At 39.8% G+C, this 26,309-nt stretch overlaps 2 protein-coding genes across 2 annotated transcripts; one reads left to right on the top strand and one right to left on the bottom strand.

The window, feature by feature from the left end:
• The first annotated feature begins 988 nt into the window (after positions 1 to 988).
• Positions 989 to 23,401, top strand: LOC141912074 (uncharacterized). Its single transcript, XM_074803301.1, is given in 19 exon segments — positions 989 to 1,006; positions 5,230 to 7,902; positions 8,161 to 8,333; positions 12,434 to 12,536; positions 12,911 to 12,940; positions 13,398 to 13,459; positions 14,145 to 15,151; positions 15,234 to 15,387; positions 15,484 to 15,571; positions 15,662 to 15,723; positions 15,913 to 15,992; positions 16,441 to 16,570; positions 16,885 to 16,957; positions 17,054 to 17,127; positions 17,590 to 17,863; positions 18,222 to 18,273; positions 18,359 to 18,493; positions 18,782 to 18,872; positions 19,242 to 23,401. Coding segments are annotated over 18 exon segments (5,235 nt in total). The 5' UTR covers positions 989 to 1,006; positions 5,230 to 5,288; the 3' UTR covers positions 19,275 to 23,401.
• Positions 23,402 to 25,739: 2,338 nt separating this feature from the next.
• On the bottom strand, positions 25,740 to 26,309 carry LOC141911995 (gremlin-2-like). Its single transcript, XM_074803181.1, has one exon. The coding sequence runs from the start codon at positions 26,307 to 26,309 to the stop codon at positions 25,740 to 25,742; it is 570 nt and encodes a 189-aa protein (XP_074659282.1).

Below are 26,309 nucleotides of genomic sequence, written 5' to 3'. Positions count from 1 at the left end.
CACCTGTAACATTTCTCTCTTTTCATATTGTGTTAGTTTACAAGGTCTGAATAATATCGGCATCAATAAAGATCAATGTTTTCACATTTGTTTATCTTTTTGGAACTGATCAAAAGATGTATCAAATGGTTTCAAATGAATGGATTTTATAGGTTTCTTCTCCAAGTTAGTTCCCAAGTACGTTCATGATACAAACAACGTTGGGTTCGCAAGGTGTCGGCTCAAGTTTTGATATGTGTAATATTCTGTATTCTATTGCCGTTCAATAAAAATCCCTCCCGAATTTTAGTAGATTCATTAATATTACAGATGGAGAAATTAAACTCCTATGGTTTTATTTATTTGTGGCAATTACAATCCTTCAACATGGGATTCGAACTTAATTTGGCTACGGGTTACTACGATGACCTCTCATCAATGAAGCATTGCTGCAATCAAAATTTGCGTGCACGCTACGATATCATGTTGAACATTTTTCAAATGAACCATTCTTGCGTCATCAATACGTCATCAATATGTCATCACGAAACCATGCAGCTCATCAAAGAAAATATACTGTTGCAAGCAATACGGTCATAAATGCAATGCAATGTGATATTGATCAAAAAGAAAACGCGGAAACATTTTCGAGCAAATGATTTCAGACTTATTTTCAAATTCAGTAGAGCCATAGCATCCGGTACTAATAAAGATTTCGATTCGAATTTTGTGCTGCCATCTTTCGTTTCATAACGTTATTACTATTTTTGAGACGGTCCCTACATTGTAAAACGTTTTTGAGACGAAACGCCGTGGATTATATTATCGTTTTATAGAAATTCATTATACGATTCTGAAAAATGATTACTTCATGATGGCGATGGTAATTATAATTAATTTTTTTCACCATAGAATACCCTATATTCGGCTCATATCGCTTGATTAAAAGAAAATGATGCACCACATTTCGTCAAATATTTAGCGTTCTATGGCCGATTTGACAGTCCATGGCAGATCTGAGACTGGAGTAAGTTGTATCTAAATGTTGTTTTAGGTATTGATATCTGATATTGCTGAGAAAGTGTTTCTGTGTTGCTGTCAAATACTCCATTATTCATTTGTAAGTCTTAGTGATGATGTCGATGAAATGCTATTTGAAGGCGTTTTTCATTCCGATAACACCATTGGAATCCTCAGTCAGTTGACACTAAAAAGTACGTAAAATATTAACCCTACTCTGATCTCTGAGACTGAAAGTGAGATGTGAGGGACAGTTTTAGAATCCTTATTTAGGTTTATAGAGCACTCTGTTATTCTGTCAAACTCTAAAAGACACACTTTATTTTGTTTGGGGTGGAGATTCATGGAGATTGTAGGCTAATAGCCTTACTGGCCCAACACGATTTGACCATCAATTAGAATGCCATAATTGTAGCCTAATAAGGCACACAGGGCTTGTAAATACCGGTAGGTTAGATTCTCCAATATTGCTACAATTTTTGGAGGATCTTCGCAAGTATTTACCCCCAAACTTCAACTTCAAGTCTGCCTTTAGGAAGTAATTTGAAATTGGTGGACATCAGGCCTACATTGAGATTGACATCTTTCAGGTATTATTTGATACCTAGTATAGTAGCTATATTTTAGCATTTTTTAGCTGTTTTGTTTACCAGTGTTTACCTCTGATCCCATCGATTAGGCTAGATGACATTTTCTTCATGGATTGCTTTAGGGCCTATCGATTGGTATCATCTTTAAGTAGGCTATGATCACTATCAAGTTACCTAAAGCCAGTGGTTGATACTTCTAATTTCAAATAGAAATAGGCCTAGGCCTATATCATAGTTTGTCAATGCTTAGAATCTGTTGCCTTTAATTTGTCCTCTAGTTTTCTAACTGTGGGCACCATCCATTTCATCATTTTACCGTCTGAACTTTGATTTCATATTTGAAAATTGTTGAGCTTAGGCATCTGACCAGAGGCTGTGTTTAAACACTGAACACTAGATAGACAGCACTCTTAGAAGTTGCGAGATTCATCGGTTTGCTTTTTTGAAAGTACTTATGTTGCAACAATGCATTGGGCAGTATGAGCTGTTGATACTACTATTGCTACTGCTGCTGCTGCTGCTGCTGCTGCTGCTAGTGTGCTGGTATTCAAAAAGCAGCAACACTAACAGTATTGATTATTGAATATAGCTGGTCAGAAGAGGATGCAATTACACACTGCGCAATACTTCTAGTGTGTATATACACTATCCTGTATGTAGTGATATATTTTCTTCGCTGCACGGCGTTATGCTGTTTTTTATCCTTTTTGGTTTTACATCAGCTATCCTTGTGATAACCCTACTTGAAAATTTGTTTCCTTTTTCCTAAAGTGAAAGTAGTTGAAGCTAGAGTTTATTTAGCTGTTAAAAGGCCGTATCAAACATGTGAAGTACCCTTAATATTTGCTAAGTGAGTTTAGATTGTTATATCAACAGTTCAGTTATTTAGTTCCGTCTGGCTGGTGTCAATCAATCTTTTTGCCGGTTAAGAACAGCAGGAAAGGGGATGATATACTTTTTTAAAATACGATGTTTGTTTGTTGCTGCGTTGATACACAGGGTTAGCTTACCGAACGCAAGCTGAAGGGGTGTTCAGTCGTGAAATGCAGCTCTGCGCCACGATAATCTGTCACTCTACAATTACTCAATGAATATCTTAATTTTCTCTGTTAATGTTCCGTAAGGAACGAACATGAATTATTTATTTCGAGCTCATTTGAAAATCAATGCCGGCGTATACCTTAACCCTGTTGTCGCGCCTCCGCTGCCATTAGACACGGAGCATCATCGGTGTTCGCAAATCGATATAAAAATGCAGAACAACAAAGTATTACCGCGGTATTACGACATGGGGGCTGGCCTTTTGACATCTACAATATCTGTACTCGCTGTGGTCATTGTTAAAGCAATTAGCAACCCCGCGACTAAAGCTATCGACATCATAATACCAAAGGTTGAGGCAACAGTCCCCACGGTTGTCAGTTAGACATGGTTCCTACAACCCCTCAAAACCCCTCAAAAACCCCTCAAATTCCAAAATCCATTTTTGAGGGTACAAAATCCCTCAAATTCTGAGTTTTAGCCCTTGGCCCCTCAAAATCCCCTCAAATTCTGAAAATTGTGTGTCTCAGAGAATTTTGTATCACCTATTTCTAAAGGAGCTTTCTTCAAACATTCTCTCAATGTAGGCCCCTACATCATGAATTGTATTTTACTGGTACTGTTTTTTTTATCAATTAGGTTTTCGTCGTTAAAAATGACCCTCAAATTTAGTGATCATACCCTCAAAAGCCCCTCAAATACCCCTCAAATTTCATATCGATGGTTCTGTAGGAACCACGTTAGATATGCCTCCAAGTTGAAATTAGTTAAATCAGATATTTATCGTTAGTTAATCTTCGTGTACATGACTTAAATTTTGTCAAAGTGATTTGGGTTTAATTTGGAGATTACCGTTACTACATCCTTAGCAAAGACCTAAGTATTTTCGATTGTTGCTATCGAGTATGGCGTAATATTCTCGCACTCGGAGATTCGTCCCGTTTTCTCAGACGCATTTGTCATAGTCTTCGAAATGGGCTTTTTCGCTCGACGGCGGCAGGCTACGCTCTCGCTAGTGTGCCTACGCGCGCGCGCCATGGCCCATCCCATCCGAACAGACAATTTGCATGTGATTGTGTCTAGCGAGCGAGCGCAGTCAATGGATTAATTAGAACTGGCTAGGCAGCTTCTACTGATGCTGATGGGATCAATAATACTAGCAAAAATCACACACATTCGCCATGTAGCTATGGAGATGCAGACACTGGTGGCACATGTCATTGCCGAGCAATTGTTGCTGCTATGCGATGATGATGATGGCGATGGTGACGGGGTGATGGAAAGCTCGAGCTGCCGATGCTTTAGTAAGAAGAATAGTATTAGAAATAACTCGGGAATTATAGGCGAATTTCGCGACAATCATTTGCGAACATCATATGCCATATGTATGTATGTGTGCTAGTAGTATGTGTATCTCTATATACCGGTATTCATTTGTGACAATCACGCGAGTAGATGATAATATCCATCGTCGCATACATAAGGGTGATCGTTGGTGAGAATATTTAGGGAATGTTCATAATTTAGCGCCGTTGGTTAATTAGTTTTATTACAGTCCTAGTACGTACGTGTGTATATGCTTATTGCCGTATTTATAACTTAACATATCATTAGCCGAGGTATTTTTAACCAGCGTCAATGTCATTCACGAAGAAGGGAAACAGACTATCGGTGTCAAAATCTATCTCACTATTACCAAAGATATTGGGTAATGGGTTATTGAATTGAATACGTATTATTGTTATTATTATTATTATTATTATTATTATTATTATTATTATTATTATTATTATTATTATTATTATTACCATATTTAGTGCTCTGTACAAAAGGTACCTACTGGAATATCGGGGGCTACGTAATTTTATATGCTAGAGAAATCCCACAATAATTCAGCCAAAGATCGTAACAAGTATCGTAACATATATATATATATATATATATATATATATATATATATATATATATATATATATATATATATATGTATATATATATATATAAATTGAGCAACGTTTCGGTTAAGTACTATTGGCCATCACCAGGCGTACTGAGTACCGAACAAATTTGCGAAGTATTTCTACAAGAATCTAACAAAAGGACTGTGTTAGTGATTAAAAAGTTGAAAGGAGAACACAGATCAGTCTTTTCAATAGGGGTCATTCATTTCTTACGTACGTATTAGGGGAGGGGTCAGTGCAATTGCGTACTGTAATGCTTAATGTTTATGAAAAAATTGCCTATTTTGCGTACAGAGGGGGAGGGGGTGTTGGAAAATTCAAATTTTATGCGTACGTAATAAATGAATGATCCCATAAAAGCCAGGTCCGTTTCAGGGACGGTGACATATATAATCCTGTTTTTCAAAGGTTCCTGGCTTGTTAATTTCTTATTGAAAACGCTGCAAATTTAAGTAATTTAATACAAAGACCGGAAAACTGTAGTTTAATACAAAGTAGGCAAAGGCGAATGGCAAAGCTAGATGTAATTTTATGATATACCAGTTTTTGATTGATTTTATGCAGTTATTTATCTGGTATGTAGCTGCATTATACTGCTATGTCTCTCTGATCAATGAGTGTTTCGTATATATTTCCAGATGGTAGTAAATAAACACTACGAGAGCTGAGTAGTAAGAAATGTATTTCCTGAAAACTAATGGGGCAGAAAGAAAGTACCCATACAGCCCATGGCTCTGACATTCCGACAGTCCGATCAGATTCTCAGCTGCCGACATTGAGGACGTCAGGAAGCTTCGACAGTCTTCGGTCGTCGTCGTTACGAGCGCGGCCTCCCCTTCAGCGTTCGGCCTCGTCGCCAAAACCGGTTCCGCTGTCGCATCATTCCCCGGTGCTGGTGCCGCGGTCGCCGACCACGCAGCCGCGAGTTGCAACGCTAGCGAAGAAATCGTCGGACGCCGATTCGTCGCCGAAAGATGACCCTCAACGCCGTCGCAAATCGCCGAGACAATCGCCGCATGGTTCGCCGAAACGGACGTCTGGCGGGAAAAATACGAAAAGCCGACCGGCGTTAGTTAAGCAGGCGACGATTCACGGCGCCGATGTGGCTTCGTCGAGTTCGTACAAATCATCGACGCATTCGGGTAATGAGAATACCGCCGGTAAGAAGTGTGACGGTAGTACTAAAACAGGGAAGAGTCCTAGGTTAACGCGTGCCGCGACGTTAGAGTGCAGCGATCTCGTAAATGAATATGACTCGCGTTCGAATAACGAGGTTAAGAGCGGAGTTCCCGCTGTACACGTTGTCGATGTCGCCGACGAAAACTGTCTAACGATGGAAACTAGTAGCCGCGAACCGGTCGTCGCGGGTCGCAGTCCTCCGAAGGATTCGCACTGTAACCGTTTTCCTCCGTTCAAAGAAAAACACAGTTCGCCGATGTCGAAATCGCCGTCAGAAAAATCGGCGTCGACGGTTTTCGTTTCGTCTCCGAAACAGAAAAGCCTGTGTTTGAGCCCGGCCGAATCGGGAATGCCGAAATTTTCATCGAACGAGAAAAATGCTTCACCAGTATCGTCGTCGAAAAATACGATAGCGCCACCTGTATCGCATAAAGATCAAGGCCCGAATTCTCCGAAATCGCCGAAGTCTCCGAAATCGGGTCACCAGAAATTCGATGTGTATCGCGATGCTAGCAAAGTAAAACCGAGCGGCGTCGTCGAATTGAAAGTAAGTTCACCCGCCGTTTCGTTCTCGACGAAGAAGATCGTCGACGAAGTCAAGGGAACGTCTCCGAAACCGAGTCCGCCGAAAACGCCGGACAGCGGAGTTGGCGGCGTACACGGTAGCGTTTCGCGTCCGGAGGGTCGAAAATCGCTGCTGCAGGAAACGAAAGACTTGCACAGTTCGTCGGAAATGTCGCCCGATCTGACGAGCGGGTCGAGCACCGGCGACGAAGCGTTGATGATGTCCGGATCCGATCCGAATTTGATCGTGTCGAATTTAGACGCCCAACACAAAGACCGCAAAGTCGTCGAGACGATTAACGAGTCGTTGTCGAAGGCGGATAGTATGGACAGCGGTATCAGTGCCAAAGACGTTTCTAGTCAGTCGGACGTCGACGCGGGCAGTAGTCCGGCCGGTGCGAAACACCACAAAGTCGTCGCGTCCTACCCGATAACGACGTCGCGTATTCTGAGCGGCGACGAAAAGAGACAAAAAAGTTCCGGTAGCCTATACGAGACGGTTTTATCGAGTTCGAAAACCGAATTGTCGACATCGCCGCGCAGTTATTCGATGTCGTATCACGAGGACGTGTTCGACCACGCGGCAGCCGCCGTCGCAGCTCACGAACAGTTACTAAGTACCGGTCCGCGGTTCAGTAAATCGTTGGATTCGATGGAGCAGGTTTACGATAAGAAGTTGTCCGCGTACGAAATCGATCGACAATCGTACGCGGATGACGTGAAGGATCTGACGATCGACGGCTATAAGAGTCCGCGCAGTCGTTCGCCGGGCTTGCGTTCTCCGGTGCCCGGTGACAGGCGTTCGCCGGTGTCGTACGATTGCGGCGTTGCGTCGGCGCGTTCGCCCGTATTCGATCGGCCGGCGAACAAGCGCTCGCCGGTCGCGTGGTCGCAGGGCGATCGACGCGGCGACGGCTCGCCGGCGATGTTGGGACTTCATAAAGACGTCCAGTACGATCGGTCGCCGTCGCCGAACAAGGGCATCATCAAACCAATACCCGACTCGAAACGCTTGCCGTCGCCGAAAACCGTCGTGACAATCACCGGCGAAGTATTCGTGAATAAACCGCAGCCGAGCTACCCGAAATCGCCATCGGCCGTTTATACGGAACGACCGTTGTCGCCGAAAGTGTCGCCATCGCGATACAAAGCCAGTCAGCATCAGCTTTTACAGATGAAGAGTCATTCGGTCGACGTGCCGGATATCGTGTCGCACGAGTACGACCAGTCGGCGGCCGCGCAGTCTCGGCGTTGCAGCGAAGGCGTGCCACATCACCATCGACGACACCACGGCAAAAGCCAGGACGATCTGCGACTCGCTTCGTCGTCGAGGCGCGACCAGTATTCCAGTAAAACGTTGGATTGTCCGCGTAGTCGGCGGCTCCGCGCGAGCGAAGTCGTCAGCAGTCGGTCGTTGGAGGACGTTAAAGGCGAAACGGTGAGGAGCGGTTCGCCGTTGAAGTCGATATTGCGTAAGCCGGGCCGGCGCGGCTCGGTTGAAGACAACGTCTTATGGCCGGATAATATACCGGACGAGTTGGATTATAGAAAACATAAGAAATTTGAAGGTAAGCTTTTTCATTTAAGATCTAAAACCTTCTTGATTACTGATAAAAATTTTCGCATTAAAGAAAAAATCGTGTGTCACATTCTCGAGTGAAACCATGTCATGTCAATTAGAATGTATTTCATATTATATCAATGCAATTTTGACTCCATTGCAATTCTCCTGCCTACATTTCTGCAAATCATAAATCACGTCCTTTGAGGCAGTATTTGCACGGCCTTATTTCAGTTTGCAGTAATGACGTTTTTATTAATTTCAGGAGGCATTTTGATTCTGTGGTTATTGTCCGCTTTGGATGAGGGCAATTACTTATTTTATCTGCTTTCCGAGCAAGATCTTCGGGTGATGTGCGTTCAGTTTTGTACTCATCTTCTTGCGCTCGGCGTTCTCAGATCGGTGGACGAATCGCTAGACTTGAGGCAGACATTTAGGGTAAGTCGCTGCTTTTATCGAATTGATTTGCTTGAAGTGGGTCCATCTTGGTTCTATTATTACCAATCTAGCAATTTGCATAAAACCACTTCGGTTCAGTATAAAGACCACCAAAGACCACCAAACCACCAGATTAAAGACCACTTTGGGACCAAGTCACGACTGTGCGACTGGGCTTTGGATTGTTTATAATTTCTTCTATCATATTCTGATCTAAAATTGTTCCCAACAAATTTGGTCATAATCTCGTTAGCCTACTGCATTTCTTATGGTCTGAGGCCCACTACCTTTATGGGAATTCCAACTGCCTGATCGTAGCATTTTCACACTGGGTGTGCCATCAATTGCTACCTTGAGAAAACGTAGTATCAAGTTTCTTAAGCATATTCTAATGAATTAAGACCAATCCGATCGATCGGGTCAGAGCGCTCTTTCAACTTAAGGTCTTGACTCCGAACAACAAATGCAAGCCCTTTTATGATATAATACACGGATGATAAATGTACCGTAGTCAACGATAGCGACTCTGGACATAGATTTTCCTCTGTAAAGCAGCTAGCTAGCTATGTTACAGGTCATTCATTCATCATTCATAATAAGTGGTCTTCATGATACGGATAGAATCATCCAATGTTTTGAACCGACGAAAAATCATTATTATCGAAAGATATGTTGTGTCGATCATTGATAGCCTGCAGCTTCCGATGATGCTACTGCTGTATGTCTGCCTGTATTATATATATATATATATATATATATATATATATCATTAAGCACGCGTATATGTATTAATAATCGTGCAATCTATCAACTTGTCTTATATTCGTATATTCAAGATGATCGGGTTTCGTAACGCTGAAATCATACGGGGGCGACCACCGACCTGGAAAACTCTGGCAATCGGAAAAATCTTTTTTACAAAAAATCAAGAGAAAACTCAGGGAATTTGACAAATGTTGTGAAACTCGGGAAATTCGGATACGTGTATTGACCAAATGACTAAAATTACTATAATGACTAAAATGTTACATTCTAAAATTCCGCACGATGTACTCGGGGAATTTCTCGTTATAAAGGAAAAATCAGGGAAAACTTTGTTTTGAATTTGTAAATTGGTGCAAAGTCGCCACTCTATGATAGGCCTATTTTCGCACGTAGGCTACAGTACAAGTTTTACATCGCGATATACATGGCATATGGTCGTCTGTAAATGATTGGGTTCCCGAGGAGATTCGGCTATTCGTCGATCCGCCACATCCCGACAATACCGCCGAATGGATAACTACACCACCGAACACTCGTTCGCTGGAGAGCGATGATATTTTAATTCAATTGTCACATCTGTTCTCAGAAATGTGCCGGTGTATGTATGTAGATATATATAGTTGATACGGAATTATTTACAGCGTGCGAGAACTCGCGTGTATATATTTCATGGACGTTAAGTTCCTATTTCATATGCGCGTCGTTGTCGAGAATTGATACCGCCGCCCGACGACGACGACACACGCGAAATCGTATCGGTGAATCATATAATAGATTTTACGATCCAATTAGATAATGTAAATGTACGATAATTTTCGACGAACTGCTTAATATTTGTCTACTACGCAGTCGACTAGATTACTGATACTACTACAACAACGTCGACAGCGTCATCTGATAATTAGCCCCGGCGAAATGTAACGGTATTCGAATTGGTACGACTCGAAAGGGCTGATCGTTGAGAGTTCTCTCGATGTGCAATGCGCCCGTCGTCGTATCCCGCGGGACGCGTCCTGTCTAAAATAAAAGCCACCGCGAAAAGCGAACTAAATGATTAACTGGCAAACTGCGTTCCCGGTATGCTTTTTGAACTGGTAGTGATTTCTATCTCTTTCGCCATCGACATATCGCGCCGGTCCTAGATAATAAGAACCAATTTTTTATCCCTCTTAGTTTTTGCGTTTTCGATAGGGATGAGCTGATACTGCTGATGTTTTGCGTTTCTATGTGTGAAATCGGATTCGCTTTCGAACTCGTTAGCTATTTCATCACATAATCATTGAGCCCACTTTGGACCTAAGTCCCAGCGGGCTGTGATGTTCACTTTTTGTCGTTCAGTTATTAGACAGAATCTTGATTTCTGGGAAAGTTTTCTGCACACTTTGATGTATATGGTCTTGATATTTGGTTGATGTATGTATCTACCCTAAACGCATTTGCTGCCCAAAAATCGCCCCAATTGGCCCACCAGGGGCGTTGAATAGTGAAATTATGTAGTATTTCCCTTTATGTTGGGATCTATAATGTATACTATACTATGTTACCATGTTCAGTTGTAGCTTATGACAAGTTCTATGATTGTGGTGAATTTCTAGGTAACTGGTTTCTGTATATACGGTATTCTTTAAGGGCGTTGAATATTGAAGTTATTGAGCATTTCAGACCACTTGACAAGTGAGCATGGTATCCCTGGACCTCTAGTCCTTTTTACCTTACCATAAGCCGCAATTACACGTGTATTTTTGGCCCATGCCAAATTAACTACCCAACCAAAAACATTAAACCAGACACGAGCCAAATTTTAGCATTGGTCATATTGCAACTGGTTCTGGACCTGTCTCACTTCGCTTTGTTTAAGAATTGTTTAGTATCGCGGTTTACAAGTGAACGTGCCCTCTGATTAGGTGCGGGCCAATTATGGCACGGGCCTGATCCGGGCCTAATCGTTTCCGTGTGATCGCGGCTATAATTAATCGGCCCTCCCTAGTCTATGCAACACCATCTTGTACACCAGGTTTAGTATTTCGTATTGTGCAACGTTCTGAAGCTATTAGCTCGTTTGATTTATCATAACGGGTAGCCATTGATAGCCGGGCCTTGATTGTAGAGCATATAAAGGTAGGCACACAAGCGTATTTTTTCGCCTGATCGCGGCGAATTTATCAATCGCCCGAAAAATTCGCTCGTGTGGCCACTCACGGCGACGACGATTTCGTCGGCCAACTCGATCGGCCGGCGAATCGCCCATATCAAACATGTTTGAGATTTTTGCCCGATTATTTTCGCCGGCGATCGGATCGCCCGCAAATTTGTTCGTCTGCCCGCACTCAGCAAATTTCGCCGAGCGATCCATTTTTATCAACCAATAGGATGCATTGTTGATATCATGTGATTCGTTAACTCTCTCCCACTAAGTAACAGTCGCTGACCAAATTTTGGTTTGATCGCTACGTGTGCCCGCTCGTATCGGGCGTATAAATTCGTCGGCGAAATCGCTGGCGAATTTAATCGTCGCGATCGGGCGAAAAAATACGCTCGTGTGTCCCTAGCTTAAGCTCCGTATGACATCTTTGTATATACCGCAACATACAAAAAATACAACAGCACTAGAAAACTAACTTGAGAAAGTTTATTGACGGCTTGAAAAATAACACATACCGGTTTATTGCTTGATATTGTCAACAATAAATATAGATAAATGTAATATAGATTATATGATAAGGATCAATAAACTTACTTTTGATTTGAATGTATCAATAACTGATTTGAATTGACCTGCAATCAGTCTAGCCCCGATGATGGCGTAGTGCACATCCTGTCAAAAAATAATTCTTGAAATTTATGAAAAATAGAATAACATTTATGAAATATATTTAATTACATAATAAACGCCAAAATTATAACTGTGATTGTTTTTTTTTTCGAATACCAATATTGATGATGTAGTGCACATCTTCTCAAAAAATAATTATCAAAATTGATCGAAAATGAAATAAAGAAATATATTTAGTTACAGAATAAATGCCAAAATTTACAATTGTAATTTTGAAACGCTAATATTGATGACATAGTGTACATCGACTCACATAGAACCCCTCATATAACACATAGGCCTACTAGATATCAATGTATATAAACATTGTTGTAACGGTTTTTTACGGTGTCAAAAAAATTGCTGATTTGCTTAAAAAATATTGATTTATATCAATGACATAGATCGGCATGTTTTTATGGATTATTTAGGTGCCAACAGGTCATGATAGGGCGAAATTTCTGTCTGATCATAAAATCATCAAAAAAATAATTCCATCAATTATCCGAAATTTGTTTTCTAGACGGATGGTGTATATTTTTGGGCGCCCGCTGGAGAATTGGGAAAGTTGTGTGAAACGTTGATCGAAGAATCAGATGAACCGGCTTTGAAATATTCTGAAGAAGGTATGGTTTTCAGATTTTTAACTTATTTTACATCAGCCGGGAAGCAGGGCCGTATTTTAGCAGGGGGCAGTTGACCCCCTAGAAATATTGGAAGTTCCCCTTTTGCAAGTTGTATCCTATAGAACTACCGGTACCCTTTTTCGGGTTTCTCTGCCCCCCTGCAATTCAAATGGTACAGCCCTGGGAAGATCTAGTCGACTTCTTACTCAGTAGCATTGAGTGACTGTAAATTTATGTTTTCCGGTACTGATTGAGAAGTCTTTATCCTTAGTCTTAACAATACACATCGAACCAATTTTTTTTTGTTAGAAAAACTACGAATTTCCTTTTTGCGAAATTTTGTCACAGTCACGGTTATTTCTTCTCGTTGACAGATAATAAAATGCTTACATTATCTTTCGATGGTATGTATATGTACTATGATATACAACAAAATGCATGTTGGCTCTTTGCAAAGGCCATTGCTCGATTCATTGACGATATAAAGAATTTTTTATCGAAAAGCTTAATTTTTTCATTAATTGCATGATATAGTTTCTAGTATATCTAATACGATGACAATTGCCGGTTCAGACATTTTTGTCTTACGTATTCTAAACTAATGATTGAAAAAACTGTGAGATTGGCATGTAATGCAGTACTTTGTGATATGAATGATTAGATTTAGAAAGATGAGCTGGCATATATCCATCATTTAATACTATAGGGATCACTTCAGGCGGTCACTGTTGGGTTAAAATGCTTTTTATACACATAACCATACTTACTAAAAACTGACGGAAAGGATTTTATCGAAATGCAATTTTTTTCTCTACTATCGACAGAGGTTGTTGAGAAATCTGTAATTTTTTCCATTTTTAGACCATCAAAACATTTTACTGGGCGTTAAAAAGAAATTCAAAGATGAAATCGAAACTCTTAAAGTAAGTGTACATGCGATCTTATTCATTCCTTTATTCAATTATAACCTGGAATGTTCAAATGTGTTTTTTTCGTCACAGTCTACACAAGGTTCATAATGCTTTTTTTTTCGTGTTCGTTTATTCGGGATAAATACCTCCGAGTACTGCATAGATATCATTACCAATGCTCGAAAAAAGCCCACCTACTAGACTGTATCGATTAGGCATAAAGTACACATAATTGCCAATAAGATGATTATTTTTCTGATGGGAAGGTGTTGCCGAGTGCTGTATTTTCCCACAGAAATTGGCGTAATCGAATCTTTTACAAATTAACGGGACGACAAAAGATTCTTTTTTGTCGGTTAGTGTATCAAAATGTATGTACTCTTATGTATACTGCTTTTGCGCTTGGTAAGTCCAGCAGCTGAGCAACTGTTTTCGATGAAATAAATTAAGCTGTTCTTGATCGGAAAAAGTGTGACTCGACGTCATTATTTCTGAAAACCCGTATTTCTAATTGATGATCGTTGAAATCATGTGTGATAAGTTAAGATATTATTTTCTATAGGTATATCTATAGATGAATGGTAGCATATGTGCGTCGAAAATGACGTTATTAATCATACTAGTCGGTGTTACTGTTCTTTCACTACACCCAGTGAGTAATGCCTAATCATTGTTTGTCGTCACTGTTGTATTACAGCAAGGACACGAGTTACAGCTTTTCAATTTGCGCGGCGAACAAGCGATGCGTTTGTGTAAATACGAGGACCGTATAGATCAACTCGAGCATCAGGTCGAGAAATACAAAATTCTCGCCGGAATCGAAAGTCTGAAGCAGGCGTGGAACGACGACGACACCGGCATGACCAGCGATGCCGCCGGCCAGAAAGAAGTGCTGTCGCAAAAGGACAAGTTCGAGAAGCTTCAAGACCGAAACGACAGCAGCTCGTTCGAATCGGACAAAAAAGAGACGGTGAACGTCGGCACCGATACGAGCGACATTGAAGAGATCCACGGCGAGCTGGAATCGGTGATCGTGAAGGAGTTGATCGGAATCGACGAATCGAGCTCGGAGGACGAGGCGATCGTCGAGCGTCGCAAAGCGTACATCAAGGAGTTGAAGCGAAAAGAGAAGGAGAGAATGAAGCGAGCCAAAGCGGCGAAAGCGGCCAAACACGGACAGATGGCTGAGCAGTATGAGGACGAAAAAAAGACCAGCGACGAAGACAATGAGACGGAGAATGAAAACGCGCCGGCGGACGTTCCTACGAAAAAAGTTCCAGAACCACCGCCAGTTCCGGTAGCCCCTCCTCCACCACCTCCGCCACCGCCTCCACCACCACCACCTCCCCCGCCTGGAGTGCCTCCACCACCCCCTCCGCCACCTGGGATACCCCCACCTCCACCTCCCCCTCCCGGAGTACCACCTCCTCCCGGAGCACCACCACCCCCTCCACCGCCATCTCTGCTGGGAATTGCTCCACCGATGATTACAAAAACAGGTATGCAAACATGATTTATCCTCTAGCCTTATCATCTCTTAATCGCTTCAGTGTAGATTTTTCTAAGAAAATTCTCTTAATTCCTGAATTTCTTCATCTCTTCAGCTGCAAGAAAACCGATTCTTCACTCGTTATTCCCGATGAAGCCATTGTTTTGGCGAAGGATCCAAATTGAACCGACAAAACCAGCCAAATTGTCTCCAGAGTAAGAAATCCAAGAAAATAGTTCAATTGATATGCATTTCTTCAGGTATACTAGATCGTAGTTGATATATATTTCTTTGTAGACCCGATGCTGTTGATGGACCCCCAACGCCTGTGTGGGAGAAGATCCCCGATGTTGATTTCAATGAAGAGGAATTCTCCGATTTGTTCAGTAAGCCTAGTCAAATCAAGAAGAAAGAAGTTAAAGAAAAATCTGAAAAACCAAAAACCAAGGAGGTAACTTAGTAGTATCTTCGGAGTTGAATTTGGCAACAAAACTATTTCATTGCTTTCCTTCAGAAATTTGTGAAATTTATTGTTCTTTATTACTAGGTTGCCAAACTTCTAGATGGTAAAAGGTCACAAGCTATCGGGATATTTGTTACCAGTTTACGCATAGAAATGCATGACCTGCAGAGTGGTTAGTTAACTTAAGATTACTTTGTTTGGTTTAAGGAGACAATTCTAATTCATGTACTAAATAATCATTAATATCCTTCCATTATTATAGCAATCCTGAATTATGATGCCTCGATTTTAAGTCAGGAACACCTTCAGTCATTGTATGAATTGGTAAGTTTTGCATTCTTATGATATGGTCCCCAATTATGCTGCCATGTTCGAGATAGTAACATAATCAGCTTCCAGGTGGCAGCACTATCTAATTGATGCTGAATCTAATGAATCGTAGTTACATTTCAAGCTCGGCGCATCTGCTGTATGTAATCAATTTAATTTTGATAAACCTACTCCTTTTTTCAGCGTAGTACCGCGGCCGAGATTAGCAAAATTGACAAACATGTGAAAGAAAAGCCTGAAATTCCACTTGATAAACCTGAGATGTAAGTTTTCATCTGTTTTTCATGACCTTAGACATGAATGAGATCGACCTATTAAGAGTGTTCATTGGGTCAGACCAGGAGAGAAAATGACGTGTATGGGCATACATTGTTCAAAGAGAAAAGGACATTAACATACTGCAAAAGATAAGAATGTCAAAGAATCTAAAAAGGAATTGATTCAATCTTGAGAAAACAGAAATAGCTATGAAAAAATGACCGCAGTGCTGTGTTAATGTGTATTAGATTCTACTTCAGTATATTTTTGATTTGGATAATTTTGATAGAAGCAACGTTATAATGAACTAATGAATAATGTGGATAAACATCCACCGACTCAAGTAGCCTACAATAGCTGTATACTTTACGGTACTAAATATTATTGTAGAATGTACATACTTCCATATTTTTAAGTCGATGGATAAAGTGGAATATTTCGTTTGTATTGCAGGTTTCTTCACGGGATGTCTCAGATTCCATGCTGCGCAGATCGTATGTTCTGCTTCATATTCCAGTCCACATTTTCTGATAGCATCGCCGGCATCGATAACAAGCTGAACAACTTAAAAATGATCTGCCAGGTATTGATTCCTGTTAGGTAGCCTATGCGTGTCGATAACTATTAAGACCAGGGGCCGGTTGCATAGTCATGGCTTAGACTTAAGACCAGTCTAAGACCAACTTAGTTATAAAGCCAATCTAACAACTTAAGACCAGTCTTAAGATTTAAGACCACTTTTTGACTTAAGTCACGACTGTGCAACTGGCCCCTGGCTACAATGTCCGTATGGTTCTTGTGTTACAATTCTATAGCTGTCTGTTACTACATGTACTTTTTGCTCCATGAAATCTTACAACTGGTTATTGGTAACTAGAAAGATTTTGCCAATTTCAGACATTAATGAGTGGTGTTGGTGTGAAAAGAGTTCTGTCAATGATTCTCGCGTATGGAAATTACATGAATGCAGGTAGGCTGTTGTTCCATTTCAAAATTTCACATAGACCGATAATTAATGAAATGATTTTGATGATTGATTTGCATGGATTCGTATTTATTCCTGCAGGCAGTCATCAACGAGGCCAGGCAGACGGTTTTGGTCTAGAAATATTATGTAAATTAAAGGATGTGAAGAGTAAGGTAAGACTGTCTTTATATACCTTATTCACAGACATCACACGTGTTGTTCGCACGCGTCATATTGGGCGAATTTCGGTTATCGGAGTTAGTCCTCTATTTGCGAACTAAGTAAAACCGAATGTCAGTTAGTCGGAACTATAGTCCGAAAAAAGTCGACTTCGGGATTGAGCATGGTCGCTGCAGTTTGGAACTAGTTCTAAGATGGCCAACACTGTGAAATGCGATACAACTGAACTAATACGAATTTGGTGATAAGTTCTGACCACTAGTTCGCCCTGGCTGCCAATCAGTCAGTGCGCTGTGAATAAGATCTTTGTACTCTAAAATGGAAGAACGTTTGGTCTGGAACTTTAGAGTTCTTCTTTTTGATAAATCCCAATTCTCGAAGATAAAATGGGCCTGGGCCCCAATGTTAATTCACTTCCCAATTTGAATCTAATACGCAGTTCTGCTCCATTTCAGACGAACACGGTCAGTTTGTTGCAGTACTTGGTAGCGAAGTATGTAGATCTTTACGACAACGATGCCGGTACCGAGAACTCGCATCTTCCTATCCCCGAACCGAGTGACATACGTCAAGCCTCGTTAGTCGACTTCGAGGAAATCGAAAACGACCTGAAGAAGATAAACGGTGATCTTGAAGGCTGCATTCGGCGGACGAAAAAGGTGATTGAAGCCGCCGATGAAGACAATTTGCAGCCGTTTAAAGATAATATGACACTCTTCCTAGAACAAGGTATGTTGAAATAGACAGCTTTAGTGATCATGTTTGGTAAAAGGCATGATGAATGACTCCAGGACACAGTTCCACAGTGACTCTAAATTGAAGTTGTAAAAGAACCAATTTGAACACTAATGATTAACTGTGGAACTGGAAACTAACCCTCGAAGTAAGTGCTAGTAGTAGCTCAGATATCACTTTACTTTGGATGAGAGGTGACCCAGCATGGTTAGAGATAGATAGGCTAATAAGGATACTATAAGATCACTCTATATATAATATGTCATTATTAATACTGTATTCATCTTATAATCAATGAACCTAAGATATAGATTCATAAATAGGAGATTGATCTGATTTCATTTAATTTCAGCTAAGCAGAGTCTCAAAGATCAAGAAGACAGTTTGCAGGAGTCCCTGAAAAAGTAAGCTTTCATTCTTTTTTGTGTCCTGTGAATATTTGATATACCGGGTATATTCATCTACTCTGATATTTTTTGTTGTTGCTAGGTTCGAGCAAATATTGGCGTACTTCAGTTGTAAGCCTGATATGGTGCCGCAGGAGTTCTTCGGATTTTGGATATTGTTTAGCACTGACTTCAAGGATAAGTGGAAGATGCAACAAGCCAAAGTGATGAGAGAAAAGTAAGAAAAATATTAACATTGATGAGCCATTTTCAGCCTACTAATCTACTAATTTCAGCCTGCGTATCTTAAAACGACAATCAATTGTTAAGTTGCAGCGCATGACATGTTCTATGGTTGTTACACGTTTCAAGGTCATTGATATCGGTATATGTTCACCAGGGGGTGAATGATTGTCAAGCATTTCACCAAGTGGTCATGGTGCCCCTGGACCTTGAGTTTTCTTGTTCATATGTTCATGTACATTCTGTGTGTAATTATCACCTATGTCATATCTCATTTTGACAGATTGAAAGCTAGCCAAAAGAAAGCTCAGCAAATACGAGAAGAACGAAAAGCGTCGATCACTAACGTTAAAACTAAAACGTCTGGTGGCCTGGTAAGAGACCGAATTCTTCAGATCTGATATCTATCACCTGCTTTCATATTTTAGCAGTCTTACTACCAAAGTTCAAGATCCAGTTCCACAGTTGAGATAAGATTCGACCCTAGAGTTGACTAATCAAAAGAACTAATTTGTGTCCATTCAAATTTAAACTGTGGAACTTAGTCCAGGCTGTCGATATCTTTATCGTGAAATTGGATATTTACTGAATGTGATTTTGTATTTGATTGCACAATTCGAAGTTAAACCATAGTAAAAATGCAAAGAGATGCATTGAAATTGATTGAAACGTGAAACATTTGCCAAAAAAACGTTTATTCATCACAAAGATTTCATAGTATCAGTATTTGTTTCTTTTCGCAGAAAGAAAAGTTGGCGAGCAAAGGCAAAATATGAAGCCGCATTCGGACACCGGTACAATAATTATGCGTGTAGTTGCTGATATTAATGACATATGCATAGACGAATCAAGGCTGTGATTGTTGTTTTATAAAAACACTTTATCTTTACGTCAGACGACCGGCTCATTGTGTGGATGCTGATATCGACGTCATCGTGTAAAAAACCGTTAATCAACTGATCATATCTGCTGGAGAATAACGCGAAAAAAAGGACACAAGAGCTTTTATCGAATACATTACTACACAATCTCGAGAGGTTGCTTATTATTAAAGAGTTGTTAAAATGTGTGAATACGTGCGTAATAATATTACTCCTACGAACAACAGTTCTCCATCATTCTTAACTGCATATATATAGATGTATTGATATACTATAAAAAACAGTTATTACAGATGACATATTGTCATTCATTTATTACCGCGATGATGTATTTGTTCTTTGCGACCATCTGTGTAACTGTTAAAACCGGAGATCTATCGGAAAAATTGACATGTGTGAGCGCGCGCGAGTGATTGAAACGTAAGTCGTGTAAGATCATTTTCTTCATCTTTGTGTCGGTGAGATAACGCGAATCTTCTTCGAAACCTAGTGACTTAATGCCTGCACGTCGATGATCGTAGTGCGAGTTCTTCAAAACCTAGTGAGTTAATGCCTGCACGTCGATGATCGTAGTATGAGCGCTCGATATATCGTTCGAATGAATAACTGTGAATACTGTAAATTGATCAATGCTTGTAGATTGATATTTATATCCGTTATAGGTTTTATTATGAACGCCATGTTGTGAGCGTGATGATGTTTGCCAGCTTTTTCCCTCCGTCGTTTTTTCCACCTCCTAGATATCGTTCGTTCATGTTTCACTTAATCAAAGAGCCAATTTTTCGTACTCTTCGGGTGGTATCGCGAATAGCCTACCCGCTGTCTATTGTAACGGAAATAATGACTTAAAAAGTTTATTTGCTCTTCAGATCAAACGTAGACTTAACAACTCAGAAGGTTGATCGCTTGGCTTCGTTAAGCCCGGCGTGCGTGGCAGGAAATAGAGAACTGAAACTTGTTTCGAACTCTAGAAATCACGATTAAAAAGATTTTTGAATCATTCTTGAAATTTGAAGTTATCAGGATTTGATCGGATTTCCAATTAGAAATATAGAAGTAGTATGATCGAAATGATAATTCATTCGTTGTTACTGGTACTAGTAAGTCAATTGAATGAACTTTGTTTACACTTTCGAATGACACTCGCTGGCAGTTGTTTTCAGACTGTTTATCTAGTTCCGTGTGCGAGAGTCGATGCGTCGTTTGCCTTAAGCATCACGGAAATACAGAAATACCAAAACCAAGAATAGTTCTCAATCCATATTTCCCCATGCCACATGCGCTGGGCTTAAGAGCGACTGGTAGATACCGGTGGTCAGATGGAGGTAAAGTAGTAACTGAAAATCGCCATTTGCTGTGATTTGAATATGTTCTGCTGTTGGTACGTGGGCTGTACTGCATAGTTAAGTCATGTGGGAATGTTATGCCGCACTTGGTTCAACCGGTTAAATATTGAAATGCATCTTGCGCCAGTAGAATTGGATTGCGATCCAAACTTTTCGAACGCGGCGAATAAAATATCTGCATTTGTGTAAAAAGAACATCTACGTCGTCGATGTTTCGAAATCGCACAGAGTTTGTCTGGAATCAGAGTTTCTCGATATTTTATTTCATCTTCTATACTGTTATATCGCGATGAATGTCAATGTAAGAGGTATGATTTCTAATGTATATATCTAACGCATGAGTGTACATCGATTCTATCCGTACCTGATGTCTCTCTCTTTTTGTCTTTGAAGACTGGTTACGATTCTTTCCAGTGATAATCATGCCATTATCATCTAGGTATCCATCAATTTCATCATTTCCATCAATATTGTGTTCGATTTTATGACGACCATATTTATGTGATATTTATTGAACCCGATGAGTCCGAGCTCTGTGTCAGGATTGAGAGTTATGAAACTGAACTAATTTCGACTTCAAATCTAATGAAGAGTATTGAACTGGGCCCAGAATGTATTGATTGGCAGATGTTATGTTTCTACCGCATGAAAGTCGGGAGTTGTTGATATCAATTTCCAATCATATTTTCATTTCGTATATACTTAACTATCATTGACAGCAGACTTGCCTTACTCGTTAACTGGGAAAACCATTTCAAATTCCCTCCTGAACTTCTGGCATAAAATCTACTGACAGGTTGTAGCGCTACTGAATAAGGTAGCGACTACTGCGCTATAAACTCTTCTTTATTCCAAATCTTTTTAAGTCAAATCATCACTTATCCGTAACACAAATCTTAGAGCCATGGCAATAATGGTCCAAATTGATTTGAGTTAGGGGGAGAGTCTACTGTACGATGAAGTTCGCATAGACATTTCACCACAAAATACTTTACAGTATAGGATGGACAAGAATTTTATGTATTTACAATCATACTGCCAATATATTTGAATGATGCTTCTTTATATATATATGTATGTTACGGCATTACTGGAAATTTTATCAGAGTAAATTTAGTTGAGTTTAATAGTAGATTTATTATATTTCTATTCATGAGCAGCAGCAACTTGAAAGCATTTAAGATTTTTTATTTTATGGATAGTGGTATTATTAAGTATTCGTATATTCTATTGAGAGCCTAATTTAGCGCTATGAAGCCTCGCAACCTATCATCCAAAACGCCATTTTTTCACACTGAAATGTAACGATGAGTTCATATCAAACATTCCAACATTGGGGCATTGGAAATGATTTTTGAGGTGTACGAGTTGTTTTGCGATGAAGTTCTAAATTTGGAAGTACAGTTGTACATTTTCTTCAGTATATATACTTTGAACGGTAACCGTATTCAAGTCGATACTGAAAATCGATACTTGACATTTTCCATGTTTTGTAACATGTTTTGTTCCAACAGTAACCCTGTGTCGAATCCAGTGCCTGTATTGGATCTGCGAACATTTTCTTATTCATCTATGATATTCAGTGTCTCGCCTCGATTTACGGTTTTGTGGTACATGATGATATTCAGGTTCGGCAAGTTCAAGTTCTATCGTATTAATTGTACTTGCTCAGTTGCATTTTAGCTAGAATGAACCTGCTAAAATAAACGCATTTATTTATCCATATCAACGATAAACCACCAAAAGATTATGTCGAGTACCCTTCTTCTACTATAGATGGCAGATGTGTTCATTTGGGTTGTCGCTATTCAGCTACAGTATGATAAATATATGAACAAAAAATACTCGAAATTTTCATCGGAGCCAACCAGAACAAAGTAGATTTTTTTCCTTGAAATGTCTCCACGCAAAATTAGATCAATCGTGGAAAGTGCAATTTTTTTCATACAATATATACTTCAATGACGTTTATCCCATCTTTATATTTATATCCACACTAAAGACGTATACATACACCCCTATATATCTACACTTATACATTATATTATATTGTTTTCGAGATGATCGTGACGATGAATCGTTTATTTGTTAGCGTTTCGACGTTGCTTACAGCCTGAAAAACTCGCGAAAGCTTCGGTCGAAGTTGCATTCAAGAATCTCTAGTAAACGAAAAAAAAATAATTACGCCGACCTTTAGATATTTATTTCGTTGTTTGTTGACGAATGGGTTTATTTATATATGTTATATATATGTATATAGTTGTTTCGGGAGTTTTTTCACGGCGAGATGTGTACTATGTTCTTTGAGATATTTAAGTTATGATGAGCGTATTGATTAATCATTTTCGATATCGATGATCATTATTTATTATGTTAATTATTACAATTATAATTATTATTATTATTGAAATATTGATATGTGATTTATAATTAGTGTTAAAATCCTATTATATAATGATATGCAAACGATTAGTATCTTCCACCAAACTTTCTCTTTAGTCTCAGTCTCCTTGCAAGATTGATATTGTTATTATCAATTCGATTATCAGTTCTTTTTTTTATAAGAATTATGCCGAGCAGAGGAGCGTGTGGATTCATTTATCGAAGAAACGTTTATATATATACATGTATGGTTCTCTTATCGTAGCGTTTTTACATGAAAGTGTTATTTAGACCATTGCTCATTGAAAAAAAAATATATGGAAAGTTTCTCAAAGATCTGTCGTGTCGTTGACTACTTCTTTGGTTTGTTGTAATCCGGTTGCAGTTATATTTTACCTATTTTAGTGTCTCCTTTTACACAATACTTTCTCGGGTAGCATTGTAGCGACCTAGCAGACGTGTGCTACCAACACCTTCGGGCAGACTTCGGAAGGGCAGGGTTGCCGTGTATGTCGGATTCGTGTTGACATTTTATATCCGACGCCCATCGAATTATGGAGAACATATTCGCTATGAATACAGTGAGTGGAACCTCGTTACAACGAACATCAGGACCAGAGGATATCATGATCATGTTCGTTTTAACTGATGGGTATAATTCGTAATATATTTGAAATTGTTAAGATTGTCTTTTTGAAAAACGAAATTCTATGTTTTTTAAAACAAATTTATCATTGTATTCGAGGTCGTTAAAACGAGGTTTCACTGTATCATCGAAATGAGGAAATGAGGATTACACCAATATTCGGGGAAAAGACGAACTGTTACATCGGAGGCGACCCGCTGCTGCAAGTCATTTCCGATATCGAACTTCTGTGTGTCCGCGCGTCCAAATATGTAGAAGGAATGCCGTGGTGCTCCGGTGTCCTATCTTATCTCATAACTCCAATATAATTTCTACAAACAGCTCGGGGAGACTCCGGTGGCGGTAGAATGCATACGAGTCAAATAGAGAACACAGTCGAGTTATTCAAGTGCGAACATCATCAAAGACACTTGAGCGTCTTTTCATCTTTAATTTACATAATTTACATACATATACACCACTGTGAAATTTACAACACGTCGGATATATATATATATATTCAAAGCATTAAATGTTATTATTGTACAAGCCCACAGAATTTAATTTTTCTACAAATAAGTCAATAAGTTATTTGTCTGTACAAGAAAGAATTTATCTTTTAACACTTATCGACTTTCCGTGTTCTAAATACATGCTTTCGCAAAAATTGAATTTTGTTAAAATCAATAAAATTCAGGCCAAAAACTATATATAGATGGATTTTCACGCAGGAATATTTTCCGAAATGGTATCGGCATCTGATCGTTTATTGTTTATAGCCATTGGCGCCAAAGACTATAATTTCTATCGCAGACAACCCATTCAACATTGATGAAGATAATAACACGTTTCTTGCCGTTGATTTGAAAAAAGTAGCCCGATGGTGCGGTCGTTGAACACTAGATTTAACACGCACAGGCCTTTTACCGTCAAATTTACGATAGGCCTATTCTACGAATATGCGGCACTAAAATATATCGCAAGGATAGCTAATTGTTGAACATTATCAAAACTTTAGCGCAAAGAAAAATGCATGAATATATTTTCACAATTCAATGAATATTTTACACAAGTTATAAATAATGATTCTATCGTTTTTAAATTACAGTGATCTTCAGTAACGATCAAATCAAATACATATTCGAGGAGAGAGACGTCGCTATACGTACAAGGATTTATACAATTAATATCGATTCTCATTTTCTTACATAATTCAGAGGCGGATGTAGAAGGTGGTCTCGGGGTCACCCCTGCCTTCCTATTGAGGTTGCCCTTTTCATCAAGACCAACCGAAATAAAGTTAAAACCTGTAAAATTGACACTCATCATCTCAGAAATTACAGATTACAGTCATTTCTTATAGATCCCTGTCTTCAAATTTTCTTAGAACTGCCCCTGAATTCGTAACCTATGACGAGCACGAGTAGAGCGTGATATTGAAACTCATGGCCAATAGGTGTGTACTTTCGCTTGTAAGAGAGAGAGAGAGAGTGCACCTATTGATAGTCTATATACCTGTGTGGCGGCACGACCGATTACCTGAAGTAATGAACCGTAGACATGGCGTCAGCCAGACTTGCTATAGCGCTTTGCCGCCGATATGTAAACTGTTTTAGCCAAATTTAGAACGTGCAATATTATCGTGTTTTTTTTTCATATTTTCACGGTCGTGCGACGCAAAAACACGCAAAACCAATTAATATACCGCGCGGTTATGTATTTACTTACATCGTTGTAAAATAAATCATGAAGCCGGAAAAATATACACAGAGCGCGCAAAATTAGTCTTCGACAGTTTCTTTCTGCGAATATAGCGAATAAAGCCAATCGAAATTGTACGATCTTAGTCTGGAAAACAAAAATTATCACAGAGTTCTCATACGCATAACGCTCATAATGCACAATATCCCACGTGTTTACCGATCGAGTTCTTTCAGTTTGGCGAACTTGGACGGGGTTGTACAAAACTATAGACGATTAAAAATACATTTTTTATCGCTTATTCAGTCAGTTTAACATCTGAGCCATACATTTGCACTGTTTAACTCGTTTTACGCGACGTCGTTTGTATTTCGGTTTACTGTTCGGACATCTCAACGTGACGATGATGTACGAATATTTCTTCGGTTTGCAAAATGCGCACGACGTAAACGCCGCTTCCGGGTCCAGCGTATCGTTTTTGTTGCTGCGCGGAATGAAAAACGAGTTGCATTGTCCGTAGCAGAAGCGATTCATAATCGTGCTCCTCAGGCAGCCCTCTTCTCGGATAACCTGTTTCAAAGGCTCGGTTTTGCACCATTCTCGTTTCAAGTAGCTCTTTTTCGTGACAACACGGGCGTTTCGGCTGCCTTGTATCACGTCGTCGATCAAACTGGTCGTTTTCGTGCTCAAATTCGGCTGCTCTTTCAGCGGATTGTTCTTGATCTTCTCGCGTAAACTCGGCGGCAATTCGATGACGTTCCTCTTCTCACCGCCGCGTTTGCGTCGGTGTCGCCGACCGATGTCCGTCGATTCTGTCAGTACGAGCAATAAAAGTCCGAAAAAGAAACCGCACATTAACACGCCTATTGAAGTCAT

Source organism: Tubulanus polymorphus, chromosome 1, assembly GCF_964204645.1.
Source record: "Tubulanus polymorphus chromosome 1, tnTubPoly1.2, whole genome shotgun sequence".
Taxonomy (NCBI): domain Eukaryota; kingdom Metazoa; phylum Nemertea; class Palaeonemertea; order Tubulaniformes; family Tubulanidae; genus Tubulanus; species Tubulanus polymorphus.
Note: the sequence above shows the minus strand (reverse complement) of the source record. Positions and strands in the feature narration are given on the sequence as shown.

What these genes read in the sequence shown, in the direction of transcription:
- LOC141911995 (XM_074803181.1), bottom strand. Translation starts at nt 26,309, where the DNA reads ATGACTTCAATAGGCGTGTTAATGTGCGGTTTCTTTTTCGGACTTTTA.